Source organism: Thunnus maccoyii, chromosome 9 (genome assembly GCF_910596095.1).
Source record: "Thunnus maccoyii chromosome 9, fThuMac1.1, whole genome shotgun sequence".
Taxonomy (NCBI): domain Eukaryota; kingdom Metazoa; phylum Chordata; class Actinopteri; order Scombriformes; family Scombridae; genus Thunnus; species Thunnus maccoyii.
The window spans coordinates 24,517,281-24,532,700 of NC_056541.1; the positions used below are offsets into that span (position 1 = coordinate 24,517,281).

A 15,420-nucleotide genomic window follows, 5' to 3' on the forward strand; every position below is an offset into this window, starting at 1 on the left:
ACTGTGGAGATGAACTGTGAGCAGCTAACCAAAGAGTGAGAGGTCTCAAGAGGAGAATGTATCTAGTATTTCACAAGTAAAACATAGGCTACTGTAATATATATTGACCCATCCCTTTAATCATCTTGTTACCCCTCTTATTTACCCTGTTACCCCTTGGGGGATGGTGGTATGATGTAGTACAGGCTGTAAGAGTGCCATATTAAAGAATAGTGTAAAGTCAAGAATACAAGAGAGAAAACGATGTTTTTTTATTGAAACAGTTTATTGATAAATGACAGATGGTTGTCATGAAACTTTGATGTTTAATCTCAAAAAATCATGGGCTAAAAAGTCATACATGGTACTTAACATTGAATAGCAAGAGAATCCATGCTTCAGAGCAGACACTCAATTCACAAAGAAATCAGGCAAAATGCCCTTTTGATTTCAATAAAAAATATTAAATCTTTTTTTTCCCCACTCTATCCATCTTTACATGGTACAGGTTTGTTCACTTTTTAATAATATAAAAACGCTTAATACTGATTGTGAAACACTGGAATTAATTTACAAAACATAATAATAATTATTATAATATTAATAACAATAACAAACAATAATAACAATAACCATTAAATTTAAAAACAAAAAATAGAATGGAGGAAATCAGTCATAGCTGTTGCATCTCGGCCCACACAAACAGCAAGGTTTTGGGGGGGAAAATACCAAATGGCATTTACATTTACCTGACACACAGTTACACACAAACACAGTATCAGGTCGTTGAGTATTTCTCATTGCCATTTACAGTGTTATGGGCACATAGACAAGACACTCTCTAAAGCATTCATGTGCCTCTGCAGGATCACACTCACTGACCAATCAAATCCTTCTCACTGTCAGTCAAGCTCGGTGGACCAATAGTGGCCCTCACAAAGTGCCCTACTCCTCCAGCACACAGGATAGTAAATTATAGGTAAAAGTATAGGACCATTTGAAATGTCTCAGCATTTAGAGGAAGGGAAAAATCTTCCAGGCGACAGGAACTTGTATCCATTGCCAGCAGGTAGTCGGATAGAACGAGCACCAGGGCTGCTGCTTGTGGAAATTGTAGGAGATGGAGCCACTTTCCTGGGGTTGGAGCAGTGGTGTCCATTGGAAGAGTTCTTGCTGCCCCTGTCCAGTGACTGCAGCCCCAGCTCCCGCAGCTCCAGGCTGTCTTGGGTGTCATTAGGGGAGCAATGGCGTGGGGAGAGGTTCAGAAGGCTCAGTACATCCCTACTGGCAGAACCTAGGGGTCCAGAAGCACTGTGGACAGCTTTGACAGGACCTAGATGTTGCTGTTGCTGGGCTGCAGCATTAGCCCAAAAGGTCTTCAGATTGTGGATGGCTTGGACTTTCTCATCAATGACCCCTCTTCTTAGACGGTCCAAGTCTGGAGCATCAGCCGATGTAGAGCAAGCAGAGCCTGTGGAGGAGTATGAAAGGGCAGGGGATGGAGCACTACCGGACGGGGACTGGTGACCAGAACTGGGAGACACATTACTGGGAGAACGAGAGATGTGGCCGCTGTATGGAGAACTTGGGTACTTCAATTTGAACTGTGCATGGCTGTCCAGAGTGGGTGAAGGGTGGCTGCCCTCCTTTTGGGAAGACTCAGAGACAGCAGGACTATTGTAGCCAGAGCTTATCTTCTGCAGTGAAGAGGAACGGGAGGGAGGTTTGGGTCTTGGGGAAGACTGAGCTCGACCGCCAGCGCTGTTAGGACGGCTGAATGCGCTAGTTTCAGACGAGCGGAAGGCGCTGCTCCGAGCTGAGGTTCCTCCTGCTGTCGCACCCTCTGCCCCGGCCCGTTGAAGACTACCCACTGCCCGTAGATGGCTCTGAGTCTCCTCTAGAATCTTCTGGGCCAGCTCCTGAGGATCCAGAGGGACAGTTTTTTCTTCCTGAGACTTGACAGTGCTGTCCGTCTCAGTACTGGACTGGTCTGATTCACCTGTATCTGAGCTGCTCACCTTACCCACCTTCTGGAAAGGTGAGTTTGGACTGGGCACCACGCATGTTTTGACAGGGGAGGTGGGAGTACTGACACTGCCTCTTGATGATACTGATACAGTGTAGCCTCTTCCTGCCCCTGTGCTGGATCCACCGACAACCCCCCTGCCTCCACGGTGGTGGCGCTGGCTGTGGCCTGGTGGCAGGGGCAAAGAGTCACAGTGGCTTCCCAGCGGCTCACTGCTGATGATAGAAAAGCCCTCGTATTCCTCCTCCTCACCCCGGGTTCCTGCCACAGCAGCAGCTGCCCCATGAGGAGAGGAGCGACTACGGGGAACATGAGGATGCTTGTGGGCAGAGTAGTGTGCCGTGGCCCCACCGCGCTGCCGATGACTGAGGAAATCACAATCTGACTTGGAAACAAAGCTCATGGAGGAGGCTACAGAGCTGAGGCTATAGACAGAGATGGCATCTGATGCCTGATTGTCCAGGCAAGGAGGAGAGAAGGGAAGGCTTGAGTATCCCATGGGCAGGGGGTTGGACACAGACTGGGCTGAAGCTAGAGACTCAAGGGAAGATGAGCTGTCCAGGCTCAGACGCTTGGGCAGTTCTGTGGAGTCTGAAGGAAGAGATGAAAGACATGAAACGTGAAAATGGGAAAATTAAGGGACTGAAGATATAAAGAAGAACAGAAAGTACAATGAGCATGAGTATTTTGTTTTCTTAACAACCGATAGTACAAAATATACTTACCAAACAGCGCCAGCAGAGACTGCAGAGCAAAGTGCAAGGTGCGGCGGTTGGCCATCTTGCCTGTTTTCAGCACCACTTCTTCTTGGCCTACCTCACATAAGTCAAAACCTGCACACATACAGAGAGACAACAATAATGTGCTTGAGTTCACAAGGGCACACGGATGCATAATGAGAGGGTAGTTGGAGGGGACAGGAATTCACAGTTTTCTTAGGAAACAGATGACTCACCTAGAGCAGCCAGAAATTCATGGCATCCCGGCAGTCTCCATAGCTGCACACTAATGGACACCTGAATGGGCAGCAGAGAGAAGTCCTGTTCTTTCTCTCCTGTCTGGAGCTGGACCAGAACCTGGTGGAGCTGGAGAAGAAGAAAGAGAAGACAAATAGAGAAAACAAGAAAAGTTGGCAGTGGTTAGGGAGGAGCGTTAAACCGGTGAATTCTACTGGAGATGTGATTAATGGATAAAATGATTTTTGTGAGCAAACCATGTGATTTTTCTTCTGTTAAGAAAAAAAAATCATCCAATGCAAAGTTATTTAGATCTTTGCTCTCAATTCAATAAACATTTTTTACTTTTAATCAGCTATAGTTCCCTAAAATAATGACAATCACATCTTATTGTGTAAAAATAAGTGAATAATGAGTGATAATCAGTGCTCAGGGTAACAGAACATCTGCAGGGAAACAGAGCTAAAAGGCTTTCAGCTTTGTGGAAGTTTACATGTGCCCTTGCCTATTCTGTTTGGGGATTACTTGGCTTGGAACAGAGACACCTTTGTCCACCTGACGTAACTGTTCAGAAAGCAGGAACACGCCTCTTCTCCTCACTTCACTCTTCATGAATATGAGAGGTTTGTTTTCTACATCATAGCTTTATCCCTTCTACCAGCCTGAAACATTCCTCTGACCTGTAATGAACCAGGGTTATAAATCCTTAAATACCTGTAATCCCTAATGTCTGACTGCAGGATCTAATAATGGGAGGTGAGGTGGAATTGCTAAGCTACATTTTATGCATGCATAAGGATGACAGAACAGCACGATACAAACTAAATAAATAGATTAATTGTCATGCAGCTTCTACACAAGAAAGAGACGTTGCAGAAAGAACAGGCTAGAATGGGATGGAGTGCAGGCAGGTGAAGGCACACTTACCATAGCCACCATATTTTTAACAGCCTTCAGACCGCACATTAGGGGAATGGGAGAGAGAATAGGCTTTTAATTGCATGCATACAGGCCATTCACAAAGGGTACAAGGGTTCAGGTCAACAAGAAGGATAATAGCAACAAGTAACAGTAGTGTATAATATATCTCCCTGACGACAGAGTGGAGTTTGACACAATCAGCAAACATAGATTAGGTTAAGCATGTTTCATGTTCTGCACATTGAGACCATTATTTGCAGTATGAGGCAACAAAAACTGCTAATAACCAACTAACTGGATAGTCTTTCACTTAAAGCATGTGACAGCCACATGTTACACGTAAACAGGGATAAACCTCAGCAGCGCAAGATTAATTCTCTGGCGTCACGAGTTTGGGTGCAGAAGAACATTACTCAGATTGTAGTTAAGACCTTGTACTTGAAGGACTGCTAGACAGGCTTCAATGCAGCATTTCAACGCAGATTAAGCTGCAGCTTGAGTTGCCAGTGCACCAGCGCGTATCCAGCCCTGATGTAATACAGTTATGCAATGACAGAGCCCTGCTATTCTCTTCTAGCAAGAACCTCATGGTGCCAAGGCCTGTAAAAGTTTCAAAGGAAGTGAGTGGGACGGCCTCAACAATTCTTAACATTAAATAAAATATGTTTTTGTGTATATATGTTGTTTGTATTTTGGGCCAAAGACCTATTTGTATCTCGAGCATTAGATTTAAAAATCTGGCAACATTTGTTCAGGACTGCAGGGGCCTACCCGGTTGATGAGCTGCTCTCCTGCCTCTGAAGCTGTGATGAGTTTGCACAAAGCCTGGAGAGCTGGCGGCGGCAGACCTGAGGGATGGGATCAAAGGAAGTTCTTCATTATTCATACACCAGGCATGTTTTTTATACCTAAAGCTAAGTAGCTCTATGATTAAACTGGTGGTATCATATACAGTGATATACTGTATGACATGGTTACAAACATAAATGACAGAACTGGCCATGCTGTGTGTGGGAAACAGTATAAATTCACAGCAAAAAGCACATCTTACATAATTAAAAATGCAAAAACAGACTGATTTTGGATTTGATTTAACTGTGATGCAGAGCTTGTCTGTGGTGCATACCCAGTAGTGATTGTAAAGTGGTGCTGCACTGTTGGAGCCTGTCTCCTGGGTCAGCAGTGGGAAAGAAGACAGCAGCAGGGATACCAGGGCCTGCAGAGTCAAGCCGGAAGCCCACAGCTGTCAACAGGGCCTGCCAGCCAGGGACTCCCCCCACCTTGTTCTCCACACTCTGCTGGGATGTGTACATGGAGTTACGCTGACCATTCTGTATTCTCTGAAGAGACTTCTCCACCTGCAAACAGCGCAGCAGTATAGCATCAGTATTTTTGTGTGTGTCTTCGGTTGTGAAATTACATATGTAATTCCTTGTCTCACCAGGTGGAGTAAAACTCTCAGAGCATCACGTGCTCGATCAGGATACTGAAGAATCTCAGCCAAAGCTTGGCCAATCAGGGAAGATGGGCTGTTAAGCTTCACATCACTGCCAATCAGCATGTATCCTGGACAGAAAAAATGCCATTAAAAAGAGCTCCATGGCTATTTAAATCTACATTTATCTATTTTTAATTGTACATTTGTATAATTAACACATAAATGAATAACATCACTAACCTGCCCAGTTGGAGGGGTGTGAGTACTGCTTGCTACTCTGGACAGTTTTCATGGCATCTGCCAGAGCTGCACTAGCCTTGGTCCCATTAAGAAGAGCAGTGTAGAAGGCGTGGACAAAAACCTTGGAGGCTGCGACAGGGACAGGCCACAAGGACACCAGAACACACTGAGCGCCAGCAGCCAGGAAGGCCCTGGTCAATCCCACGACACCGTCTGCTGTCACCTTGCTGCTGGACTCCAGGTACGAGCTGAAGAATGATAACCACACATATAATTGAATTAGGAAGCAGTAAAATATTTTATAGCATAACATTTCAAGCATGATTTGTTTTTATCTTTCTAGGCTGTGCTATCACATTCTCATTAGCTACATGCTTTATTTTTTAATGTTGTACTGTATTTAATGCCTTTCATGTCTGTAAATCAATCCTCAATCCACATACTGAGTCATTAAAATAAAATAAAACATCAGGACTTAAATCAACATAACAGATCACCATTTAAATGTGTTCTCCTTAACCAGTCCACCTACCCCAGCACCACCAGCTTGACAGGTAACCTCAGGTCCAATATGTCTGCAGCTGTGAGCAGGAACTCCTGTAGGGACGGACTGTCACAGATGCTCTCCACATCACTGCTGTCATCCTGCATGTGGAGAGACTCTGGGATGGTGTAGCCGCTTCCAATTGAGCCCTTCCTGCCTCTGCCACTGCTCCCTCTCCTTCCCCCTGCACCTCTCCCCACTGTTCCCACTCCCACGCTGGCACTTGCCCCACCGGGCACGCCCTCTGGGTTTGGGGTGAGTACCAGAGCAGCCAATTTCCAGGAAATGTGGGTGGCAAAGTGGGCACACTCAGCTTGTGTGAGGGCACTCATGACCCTCTCCTTAGTTGCAGCAGGGCCAGCCAGGGGTTGACAGCCCAGCAGCTCAGCCACCATTAGAGCCTCCTCCTCTGCAGAGGACATGGGTCCCCAAAGCCAGCGGTCCATCACAGGTGAGGGCAGTCTAGGGTTCCCCACCACTGCTGCCATTGAGACACCACCACATGGAGCTGGTCCAGGGCGCCGGGAGTGAGTCTAGGAGCACAGCAACCAGGGTTAAATTCTAGCTCTACATTCAAAAGACAACAATTTAATAATCTATAATAACATGATAGATGACTTAAAAAAGTAGAATCAGGGGATATAAAAGTCTTCTGTTAGTTCTGTGAGTTTCAAATAGAAGTAGAAGAAGTATTTTTAAGATATTTGAATAAAAAGCTCAACCTTTAGACTAGATCCGAGGCCATGGATGGAGGGAACAGCAATGAGGCTGAAGCGCTCATACAGGTATTCATTAGAAGAGCTTCCTTTTAGCAGGGCGAAGGGGATGAGGTAAAGTTCTCCCTCCAGCACCATCACCAGTTGTCTGTGTCTGCCGACGGGCCCGCTGGAGTGCATCAAGCCCTGTCAGACAAAAGGATTAATGTTAAGATACACAAACACAAAATAACATTCACAGGGTGTGGTGCTTTTGATTCCTCATAATTGCATTTTCTCATGATCATGTTCTTCATCTCTCGCACACAACTACATCAATAGGCAGGCAATGGCCCATAGTAGTAGCGCTCACCCCCTCCATAGGTGCAATGAGCAAATCATAAAGTGCCCGGAGTGGAGGCTTGCCGAGGTTGCTGGAGCGACGAGGCAGGGAAGAGCTACCTTCTTTGGCTGGAGACATGGTGTTACTGAACAGGCTGGTCATACTCTGGCAACTCCTGCATAAACACAAACATGACACAAAACAATGCTATGTTATCATTTGTAAATTATATATTTCCCCTGCGAATCTAGTGTAGTTTTAGGCACTTTGCAACTCCTCCATAATGCATTTAAAGTAAGCTCCAAAAACATTTGAATGAACTCTTTTCATTTTTGTTTTCTTTAAATTACAAAATGATCTTCCTACATTCCAGCAGTGTACTTCAACTCAATGCCAATACTGTATTTGATCTTATTTTATTATACATAATCAATTTGCACAATTAGTTTAAACAGTTCTACAGTAAACCTAAGTTAAAACTTGGTTAAAGTCAACATAAGGTCCCTAATTGAAAATACTGCATAATAATTCAAGTTTAAATTCAAAATATTGCTGAAAAAAAACATATAAAAAAATCCTGCCTGTCAACAGAGCTCTTGTGCATGAAACTGTCCTTTAACATCAAACCATCATGCTGCTCTTATGAGCTTTGCAGTCGTGCTGGGAATGTGGCTGACAAGGTCCATGTCTAACTTGCTGCATAGTGTTACATCAGATATGGCTCTGGAAAGACGCAAACTCAGCCACTGTAATTTCTGTGCGTTTGTGTGTGGTAGTAGTATGCTTCAGCAGAAGGGAGTGATTCAACACTTTCAATCACAAAGGCTCAGCTTTCTTTTTTCTGACATGCTCACTGTCAGATCTAAGTTTCACCAAGCAAGAGGCAGATAAAGGCAGGCCATACTGGATCTCCATTGTAATGTGCTATATATATATATATATATATATATACACTGTACATATAGTATATGTAATTTCACATGATACAGTGGCAATAGTACTGAGAATATTATGTCAGTATATATAACACTCCACTAGATGGCAGTATTGAACTATGGTAGTTTGGAGCTCAGAATAAAATGCAGTTGCAGCGCTGAATGCTATCAGTTTGCCAGAATCACTACAGGAAGAGGAGGAATGTCTTTATAGGGACCCACTCTACATATAATTAAAAGTCAGAGCTTCAATGTACTGCCAGTGAATACTTCACAGGACTTGGAGTTTTTTTGAAATGGAGCAAAATATGGCAACAGCCCTGTGTGTTTGAGGCATGCCTGTCGTGTGACAGAAATGACAGCTCCCTACTCAGACACACAACATACTGAGAACTGTGCCAATTTTGGCCATGGAGTTAGAAGTCTTTGGTGCTGTGGGCACACAGGGCCAAAGCTTTATGTCCGCACTTGTCACTTCTCTCCATCTGTTCCACCAGTCAGAGTTTCTTCCGGGCCCCAGCGAGGAGACATCTATCCTGCCCTTCTGGTAGCCCCAGGCCACTGGCTTCCCTCCCTCCCAACACTCTGTCTCTCTCCCAGGCCTTGGCATGAGCCTCCATGGGAAAGCAAACAATCGTTTGTTAGGCTGACAGGAAGAATGAAAGCAGAGGCAAGGGATAAGCCAAAAGAAGGTGAGTGTCAAGCGCAGAGGGAAATGACTAAGAGCAGTAAGGCTGAAGGTGAAGATTGCATTCTGTGGCTGCATTTGAACGAAATGATTTTAAGTGTGATCTGAGAGGTGACACAAACGTAGCCGAGTCTGCCTCTATTACATATGTAAGCTTTTAATTCTGACCTTATTTCTAGCTACAATAGAAATTATTGCTTGACAAGCAAGTGGCCACTCAGCTGTAAATACAGGTCTCCTGCTCTATCAGTGTTTACTGCTTCTTAACTGACAACTTCATCATGATCCTCATTATGCTATCATCTTGCATAAAAACGTATTCAATTACACACTGAGGGGATTAGACATGAGAAGATTTTCATTATCACCTTCCCATAGTAATCCTTCCAAGCTCACTGGTGTAGATTAGATCTCAGAGTTAAAATAGGACAATCGAAGAAAATAGCAGGTGAAGATATCACACCAAAAAGCACAGATCTTCAAGTGTATTTTTCTTGTACCGATTTGATTCAAATGTCATTTAATTAGACTTCATTATATTTTTTTTACTCTCTTTTAATTGGGAGTAATTGTGAAAATACTGCAGTCTTCACACCAGTAATAGCCTAAATTTTTAACATGTTAGGGAAAATTTATGTAGTTTATCTTGCCATCATATCCAGAGATGTATGACTTGAAATGACAATGAGGTTCTCTTCATTTTCTCTTGCTTTAGCATTGTGATAGATGATAGGCTCCTAAGCATGAGGAGCTTTATAATTCAGGGTTTTTTGAGGCCCAAAAGAATGAGCAGATTATTACCGGCAGCCCATTAAAAAGGCTTAATGAGCACCGAGACGCAATTAAAGCTGGAATTACCCTCTCATCAAAGAACAGCTCAACTGTGGACGAGGACAGGGAAATATGACCAAGACACACACATATGCACACATGCACACATTCTATTGGTATACATTACCAATCAGCACAATGTAAATGAATACTTTGCATTGTATCATTAAACGATACTCGAGCTGAATGAGCACACAGGCAGACTCGCTGAAATCTCCACAAATCTGCACAACAAACACAGACAGGGCAAACATCTAAAAACCACATTGGTCTCAATGTCTGTGTCTGGCATGTAGACGCACACACACACACACACACACACACACACACACACCATCAGAGTAGGCAGTTGATAAGGGCTTTAGGAGCTTGGCTCTACTCAGTCTATTTAATAAGGAGGATTCACATGCTGCCTCTGCGCTAGCTAAACAATGGAGAAAAGACTCCTTTCACAGATGAGCCACAATACCCATGAATCTCCTTACCCGAGCAGATATTTTTTAATCTTTTTTTCTGTGGAAAAGTGGGTCTGAGTAGCTCTTGTTGATTAGCCTCAATAACAGTGCAGGAATGTACAGGTGCTTTGCAACAGTCTCCTACCTGTTGAACAGGTTGTTTCTGGACACCATGCGCAGGAAGCCTGTTGGATCAGTGACTGAGTTAAGCTTGTTGTTGAGCTCCTCAAACTGTTGGTCCAACAAATCTCCTGCCTCGCTTTCTGTCTCACTGCTCGAACACCCTCTGAGAAAGAGAGAGAGAGAAAGACACACAGAGAGAGTGAGAGACATGCACAGCCATAGAGATGTTGGCAAGAAAAAAAGGCACTTCAGCAAAGTAGACAATACACAGACTTACATTGTTTCTCTGTGGATAAATCAACTTACACACACTCCTGATCTGCCCAAAATACACACTGTTCAACCCACACATACTTGGCCTAATTTCCCCGAGCTTGGTCCAACACCGTGATGGTAAGCAGAGTTAAATCCTTTCATTATAATGCTGGTGATGCTGATCCAGTCAGTGGGGAGTCAACCATCCCCCACTCCACAATCACTAACCCCCCCCCGCCATGCGCTCCCTTCATGCCCGAACCTCTCCTCTGATGCATCCATATCATGTAACTCTTATGTCAGCTTCTTGCTCTCACAGTAGCTGTGTGAATTTGCGCCATGGGATCTCTCATCATCTTACGCCCACTACCACAACCACGTTTTAAAAAAAAAAAATCCATGCAGTATATGTCTCATTTGAGATTTGTTCTCCAATGATGTCCACACTGACAGACCTTAGATGTGGACTAAGAGAATGGATGGATGCAGCATACAATGCGGTTTTAAAAGATGATTGCATAGAAATTCCATATATTATTACATTTCTACTGTAACAAAGGCTGTATCCTTCCCTTTCTATATCTTGCTTTCTTTCACACACATCCTCTCCCTATTCTTCTCCATCCCATTCATTTTATCTCTCCACTCATTTCAGAGTGCTGTGTCCTTTCTCTCCACTCTGGAGAATGAATGGGCTGGTAAGTGGTGCCATATTGTGCCCATCCAGGCGCAGTGGCGTGTGTACAGCTTCCCATTGGAGTAGTAAATGAGCTGGTAATGGGGCAGGAGGGCCAGGCTGCTAGGGTGGTGGAGGCTGGCACTGGGTGGACCAGCTGGGCACCATGGATCAAACACCAACTAGAGAAACCAGGCTAACGTCAAACGCGATGTAGACCCATGGATGTCAATGGGCACTAATATAACTCATCACATTTGCCATCTTCTCATGCAGTGTCCTTCTGGTTATATTCCATGTTGTCTATGTGGTCTTTATCCACCAGGATCTGCTTCTTTGACTGTTAACTCACTGGTTTTACCATCACATCCTCTTCCCATTTACCTTATACTCTAAGTAAACCCATTCTGTCTTCCTTTACTTGTCTGGTCTGCTGTTTGTTAGGTGGGTTCAACTGTCTGGCCATCCAAGAGCCATTATTCCGTCTCATTTATTCTCACTGGGGAGAGAGCGGAGTACTTTGGACAGGTAGTGGAGGCCTGTCATCACTGAGTGCAATGGGGCAGAATAACACTCTTTAACACACACACACACACACACTCTCTCTAGCTCTCTCTCGCTCTCTCTCTCTGAATGATAAAATGACCCTTCTTCAACTAACTCTGGGGCTTAAAGTGTCAAGTTTTAGTTTAGGTGTTTGTTTTTTGCTTTGGGTAACATTTTTGATGACGAGGTGAAGTCATGTCTATGTTGCTTTAACATTCCTTTCTGATAGTTGATGAACAAGGGCTCCGCAAAGAGTGTGTGTGGGGGTGGTGGGGTTGCTTAAAATCAGTAGATATTATTTCTGGAAAATAACGTACATGCTTGTTTGATAGAATAATACAAGTTTAATAAGCTTGTGTGAATGCTTTAGCAGCTACTGTTGAATAAGTATGTTATTGTTACGGTTGTAAACATCTATCTCACCTGCTGTAATAGGACTCGACTCCCAGAGCCTCACGAGCGCTGGCGATGTGCTGCTCCAACGAGGAGCCGCTGATCACCCCACCACCACCTCCCTCCTGGAACTCTGACCCTCCTTCTGACACACCCTCGCCCAGGTACACTTCATGGAACTTCAGGATGCCTGCGGAGAGAGACGGGAGGGCAAACATGACTGGTTGCTTTCAGGTGTTCATGTAAAAAAATAAATGGGAGACATTTTCCACACCCATTTTCTAATATGTTTGTATTACTCGCTCGCAACAGGGAAGGAATATCGGATCGTTTCGACTGAAAGCTGTGAGTGAGACCACGTGCAGTAATTCATCTGTGGAACAAGATGAATAAAACAAATAACGTTCAATAAAAGATAAGAGTAGGCTGCCTATGCCATCTGCTGCCTGCCATGAGACCTCAGCTGAGTTTCGAGAAGGAACATCAGAGGGGGCGGGGAAGAGCGCACTGGGAGATGGAGTATAGGTTGTGTGTGTGTGTTTGTCAATGTGAATGTGTGTGAGTTTGTGGGTGTGTCGGTGCTGTTTAAGTGTGGATGTACTCACGTGTTTGTTTGGTATTAAACACGATTGAGTGAAAAGTATTTGTGATTCAGATATAGTATATGTCCATTCAGGTCTATAAAATGTCACATAATTTACACTACTGGGGTAATTGGGACCTTTGTAGCCCTTTTTCCTGACTGCAGACTCTTTTGCCTTGGCCATGTTTGTGTGCCAGCTGGATGCCAGGGAATGCCAGGAAGTGACAGACAGGCGATTAGTGAGCAAGTGGCTCCCTCTTAGCTTGGGGCAATATTCAATGCTTTGAAGATCTCCACTAGTCCCTGTAGTGTTCCTCCCATCCTTATGACTAGTGCTAGGGGGTCAAGTTCATCTGGTTGCCTGGGAGCTGGAGTTGATCAAATGTTCAGGCCTGGTGGCATGGGACATGGGCCACAGCTCTCATTTCCTCTCTTTAAAACAGAAAATACAAGAGAGCCGCAGAACAACTAACAGTGTGGCAGCCACAGGAGTTGAGTGACATGCACCGTAGTTCACCCACAGCTTTGTCTACTCTCTTTGTGAAACTGGAATTTCACGACTCATATAAAAGAGCGGCATCTTAATCCCTCTGCCTGTGTTGGTGTTACTCAGTGTGTGAACACGAGAGAGAAATACACACAAGTACACAAGCAATGCCAAGAAGAAATATAAAGAAAAGCAAGGAAAGAAACAAAAAAAAAAAACAAAGGAGGCAGATGAAAAGAGACAGAGGAATTATGTTCTGACTTGGCTGAAGCAGAAAAGTGTTTTCCTGTTGGCATGTGTGAAGATGTTGCCAGTGTTGTTTGGCTGTGTCACTATCAATTAGCATGGTTCATTGGCAGAAGCCTTCTGGGGTGAGAAGCGAGGCAGGGGGGCAAATCCTAACAGTGGAGTGGCAGGTGGCACTGCCGCTTGGTGTTAAAGCTGGCCTTCTTACCCCTGCAGCTGAAAACAAGCTGTAGCCTCTAGGCTTTTTATCCTCTTTGATTTGAACAAGCAAGAGTGTGTTTTTGTATGTATTTGCTTTCACCTGTGTAACTGTTGCAGCTTTAAACTACGTACAAGAAAGACGCTTCAACACCGACGGGAAAGATTTGGACATTTTGGTTCATCCCTACAATTATATGACATTTGATTTCTTTAGTATCTAACCATTAAGTGAGCATGCCTAATTTTGTGTTTGAATATTTAAGCTATTTTGTAAATACTGCATACTGTATTTTTTATTTGTATATGATGCATATTAGTAAAAGATCAATTTTGTGGGAGAAATAGTGAAAAACATGTTTTGCATGAAATTGAAAATTCTAGAAACTCTGTGACTTAATGCATACTATGCAGGATTTGTTGGTTGCTGTTTGTAAACTAGACATTCAAAGTTGGCCCCTCCTCCCCGGCTCAACAACACCAGAGTGAGAGAGAGAGAGCGAGCAGCGGCGGTCCAGCGAGTTAGTGCATGTATGAAGAGAGGGAGCGGTGGTAGCAATAACAAAGCATTGAATCAGATAAATAAAACATTATTTTCTGGTTGTTTCACGGCGGTTACATTATAAAGCAAAAATAAACACGCCCACACCCCCTTACAACCCTGCAGGAAGGTGCCACATTGCTGGATTTTGTGTGAATGCAGCCGAAGTGCACACTTCATCCTGTCTGCTGTGGCCTCTCTGCATGTGTGTGTGTGTTTGTGTGGAGCTCAGCCCTGCCCTCGGTCAAACAGACACACAGACAGATAGCAGAGGAGAGAGAGATGGAGACAGCGATGTAACCTGAGTCTCGACCTCACACTCTGCATGCTGTTATTGGCTGGGGGCTACACACCCACTGCCCACAGATTGATGCCCATAAACATCCCGAACACAGCAAAATAATAACAAAATACAGGCAGAGGGCAGGATCTCTGTAGATACATACACCGCCACATACTTAATTATTTTTGTATAAGTCTATACATTGTTTTTTAGGAGAATCCTGCATAGACTGCCTTTAAAGGACTGTCGGAAAATGAATAGATTTAGGAGTTATTGGCCAAAGGATTATTTTACTTGAGTAAAAGAGAACATCTGAAACCTAGCCACAGTATTTGATTGGTCTCTGACAGCACAGAGACTGTTTTAATGCAGAAAAAATAATACTTGGATTCCCAAAAAAACAATTTACAATCCGAGCACTAGTTCTTACCTGCTCCTGGAGCCAGCAGCCAGCTGTACAGGTAACCAGCAGCCATGGAGAAATAAAGTACCAAGGCCCTCTGGCTGTTGACGGTGTCCAAGATGTGCTCCACTGTTACTGGGGTGTAGGGGTCTGAGTCCTGCTGGCCCGTCTGCCTCTCCACCAAGAGGTCAGCGAAGGCTCGTGTACGACCCCGCTCTGCCACTGCCAGAGCTTCATCATGGTGGCCTGTGGTGTTAAGAAATCAATGCTGATAAATAGGTTCAAGCTAAAACCTGATTTTTCCTGTAATGGCGGCAAAGCTAACAGTGTGAAGTAGTGAGGATATAAGAAGTGTCTATGGGCATACCTAGGCTGACAAGGACCCTTTGGAGAGCCTGGTAGCAGGAGGTTTGCAGGTCAAACAGGGAGAGTTTATAGTCGGTGCTGTGCTGGGCTTCATGCCGGATGGTCTCAAACAGTGCAGATGCCCGATATAACTGCAGATAAACAAAAACAACAATCAAATTAATTGAGATATCATTGGCTTGATCATTTACTGAGACTATATCATCACACTTTCATTCACTCCTGATTATTGAGGGTGATAAGTGGTATTTTGTACCTCAAAAGCTGGC

General features: G+C 44.2%; 1 protein-coding gene across 4 annotated transcripts in view; it reads right to left on the bottom strand.

Annotated features, from left to right (window-relative positions):
* Positions 1 to 252: 252 nt before the first annotated feature.
* The window catches only part of LOC121903690 (tetratricopeptide repeat protein 28-like), a 168,546-nt gene continuing 153,378 nt past the window's right edge, over positions 253 to 15,420 (bottom strand). For 3 of the 4 annotated variants that reach the window (XM_042420989.1, XM_042420991.1, XM_042420992.1), the window contains 15 exons: positions 15,153 to 15,282; positions 14,813 to 15,031; positions 12,075 to 12,234; positions 10,197 to 10,337; positions 7,173 to 7,317; positions 6,827 to 7,006; positions 6,093 to 6,637; positions 5,561 to 5,808; positions 5,324 to 5,448; positions 5,009 to 5,240; positions 4,654 to 4,730; positions 3,889 to 3,912; positions 2,961 to 3,090; positions 2,731 to 2,838; positions 253 to 2,596 (listed from right to left, as the gene is read on the bottom strand). In XM_042420989.1, coding sequence (XP_042276923.1) covers positions 987 to 2,596; positions 2,731 to 2,838; positions 2,961 to 3,090; positions 3,889 to 3,912; positions 4,654 to 4,730; positions 5,009 to 5,240; positions 5,324 to 5,448; positions 5,561 to 5,808; positions 6,093 to 6,637; positions 6,827 to 7,006; positions 7,173 to 7,317; positions 10,197 to 10,337; positions 12,075 to 12,234; positions 14,813 to 15,031; positions 15,153 to 15,282 — 4,074 coding nt within the window. In that variant the 3' untranslated portion in view covers positions 253 to 986. The remainder of the gene's footprint in view (positions 2,597 to 2,730; positions 2,839 to 2,960; positions 3,091 to 3,888; positions 3,913 to 4,653; positions 4,731 to 5,008; positions 5,241 to 5,323; positions 5,449 to 5,560; positions 5,809 to 6,092; positions 6,638 to 6,826; positions 7,007 to 7,172; positions 7,318 to 10,196; positions 10,338 to 12,074; positions 12,235 to 14,812; positions 15,032 to 15,152; positions 15,283 to 15,420) is intronic. The other variant, XM_042420990.1, reaches the window with a different exon arrangement.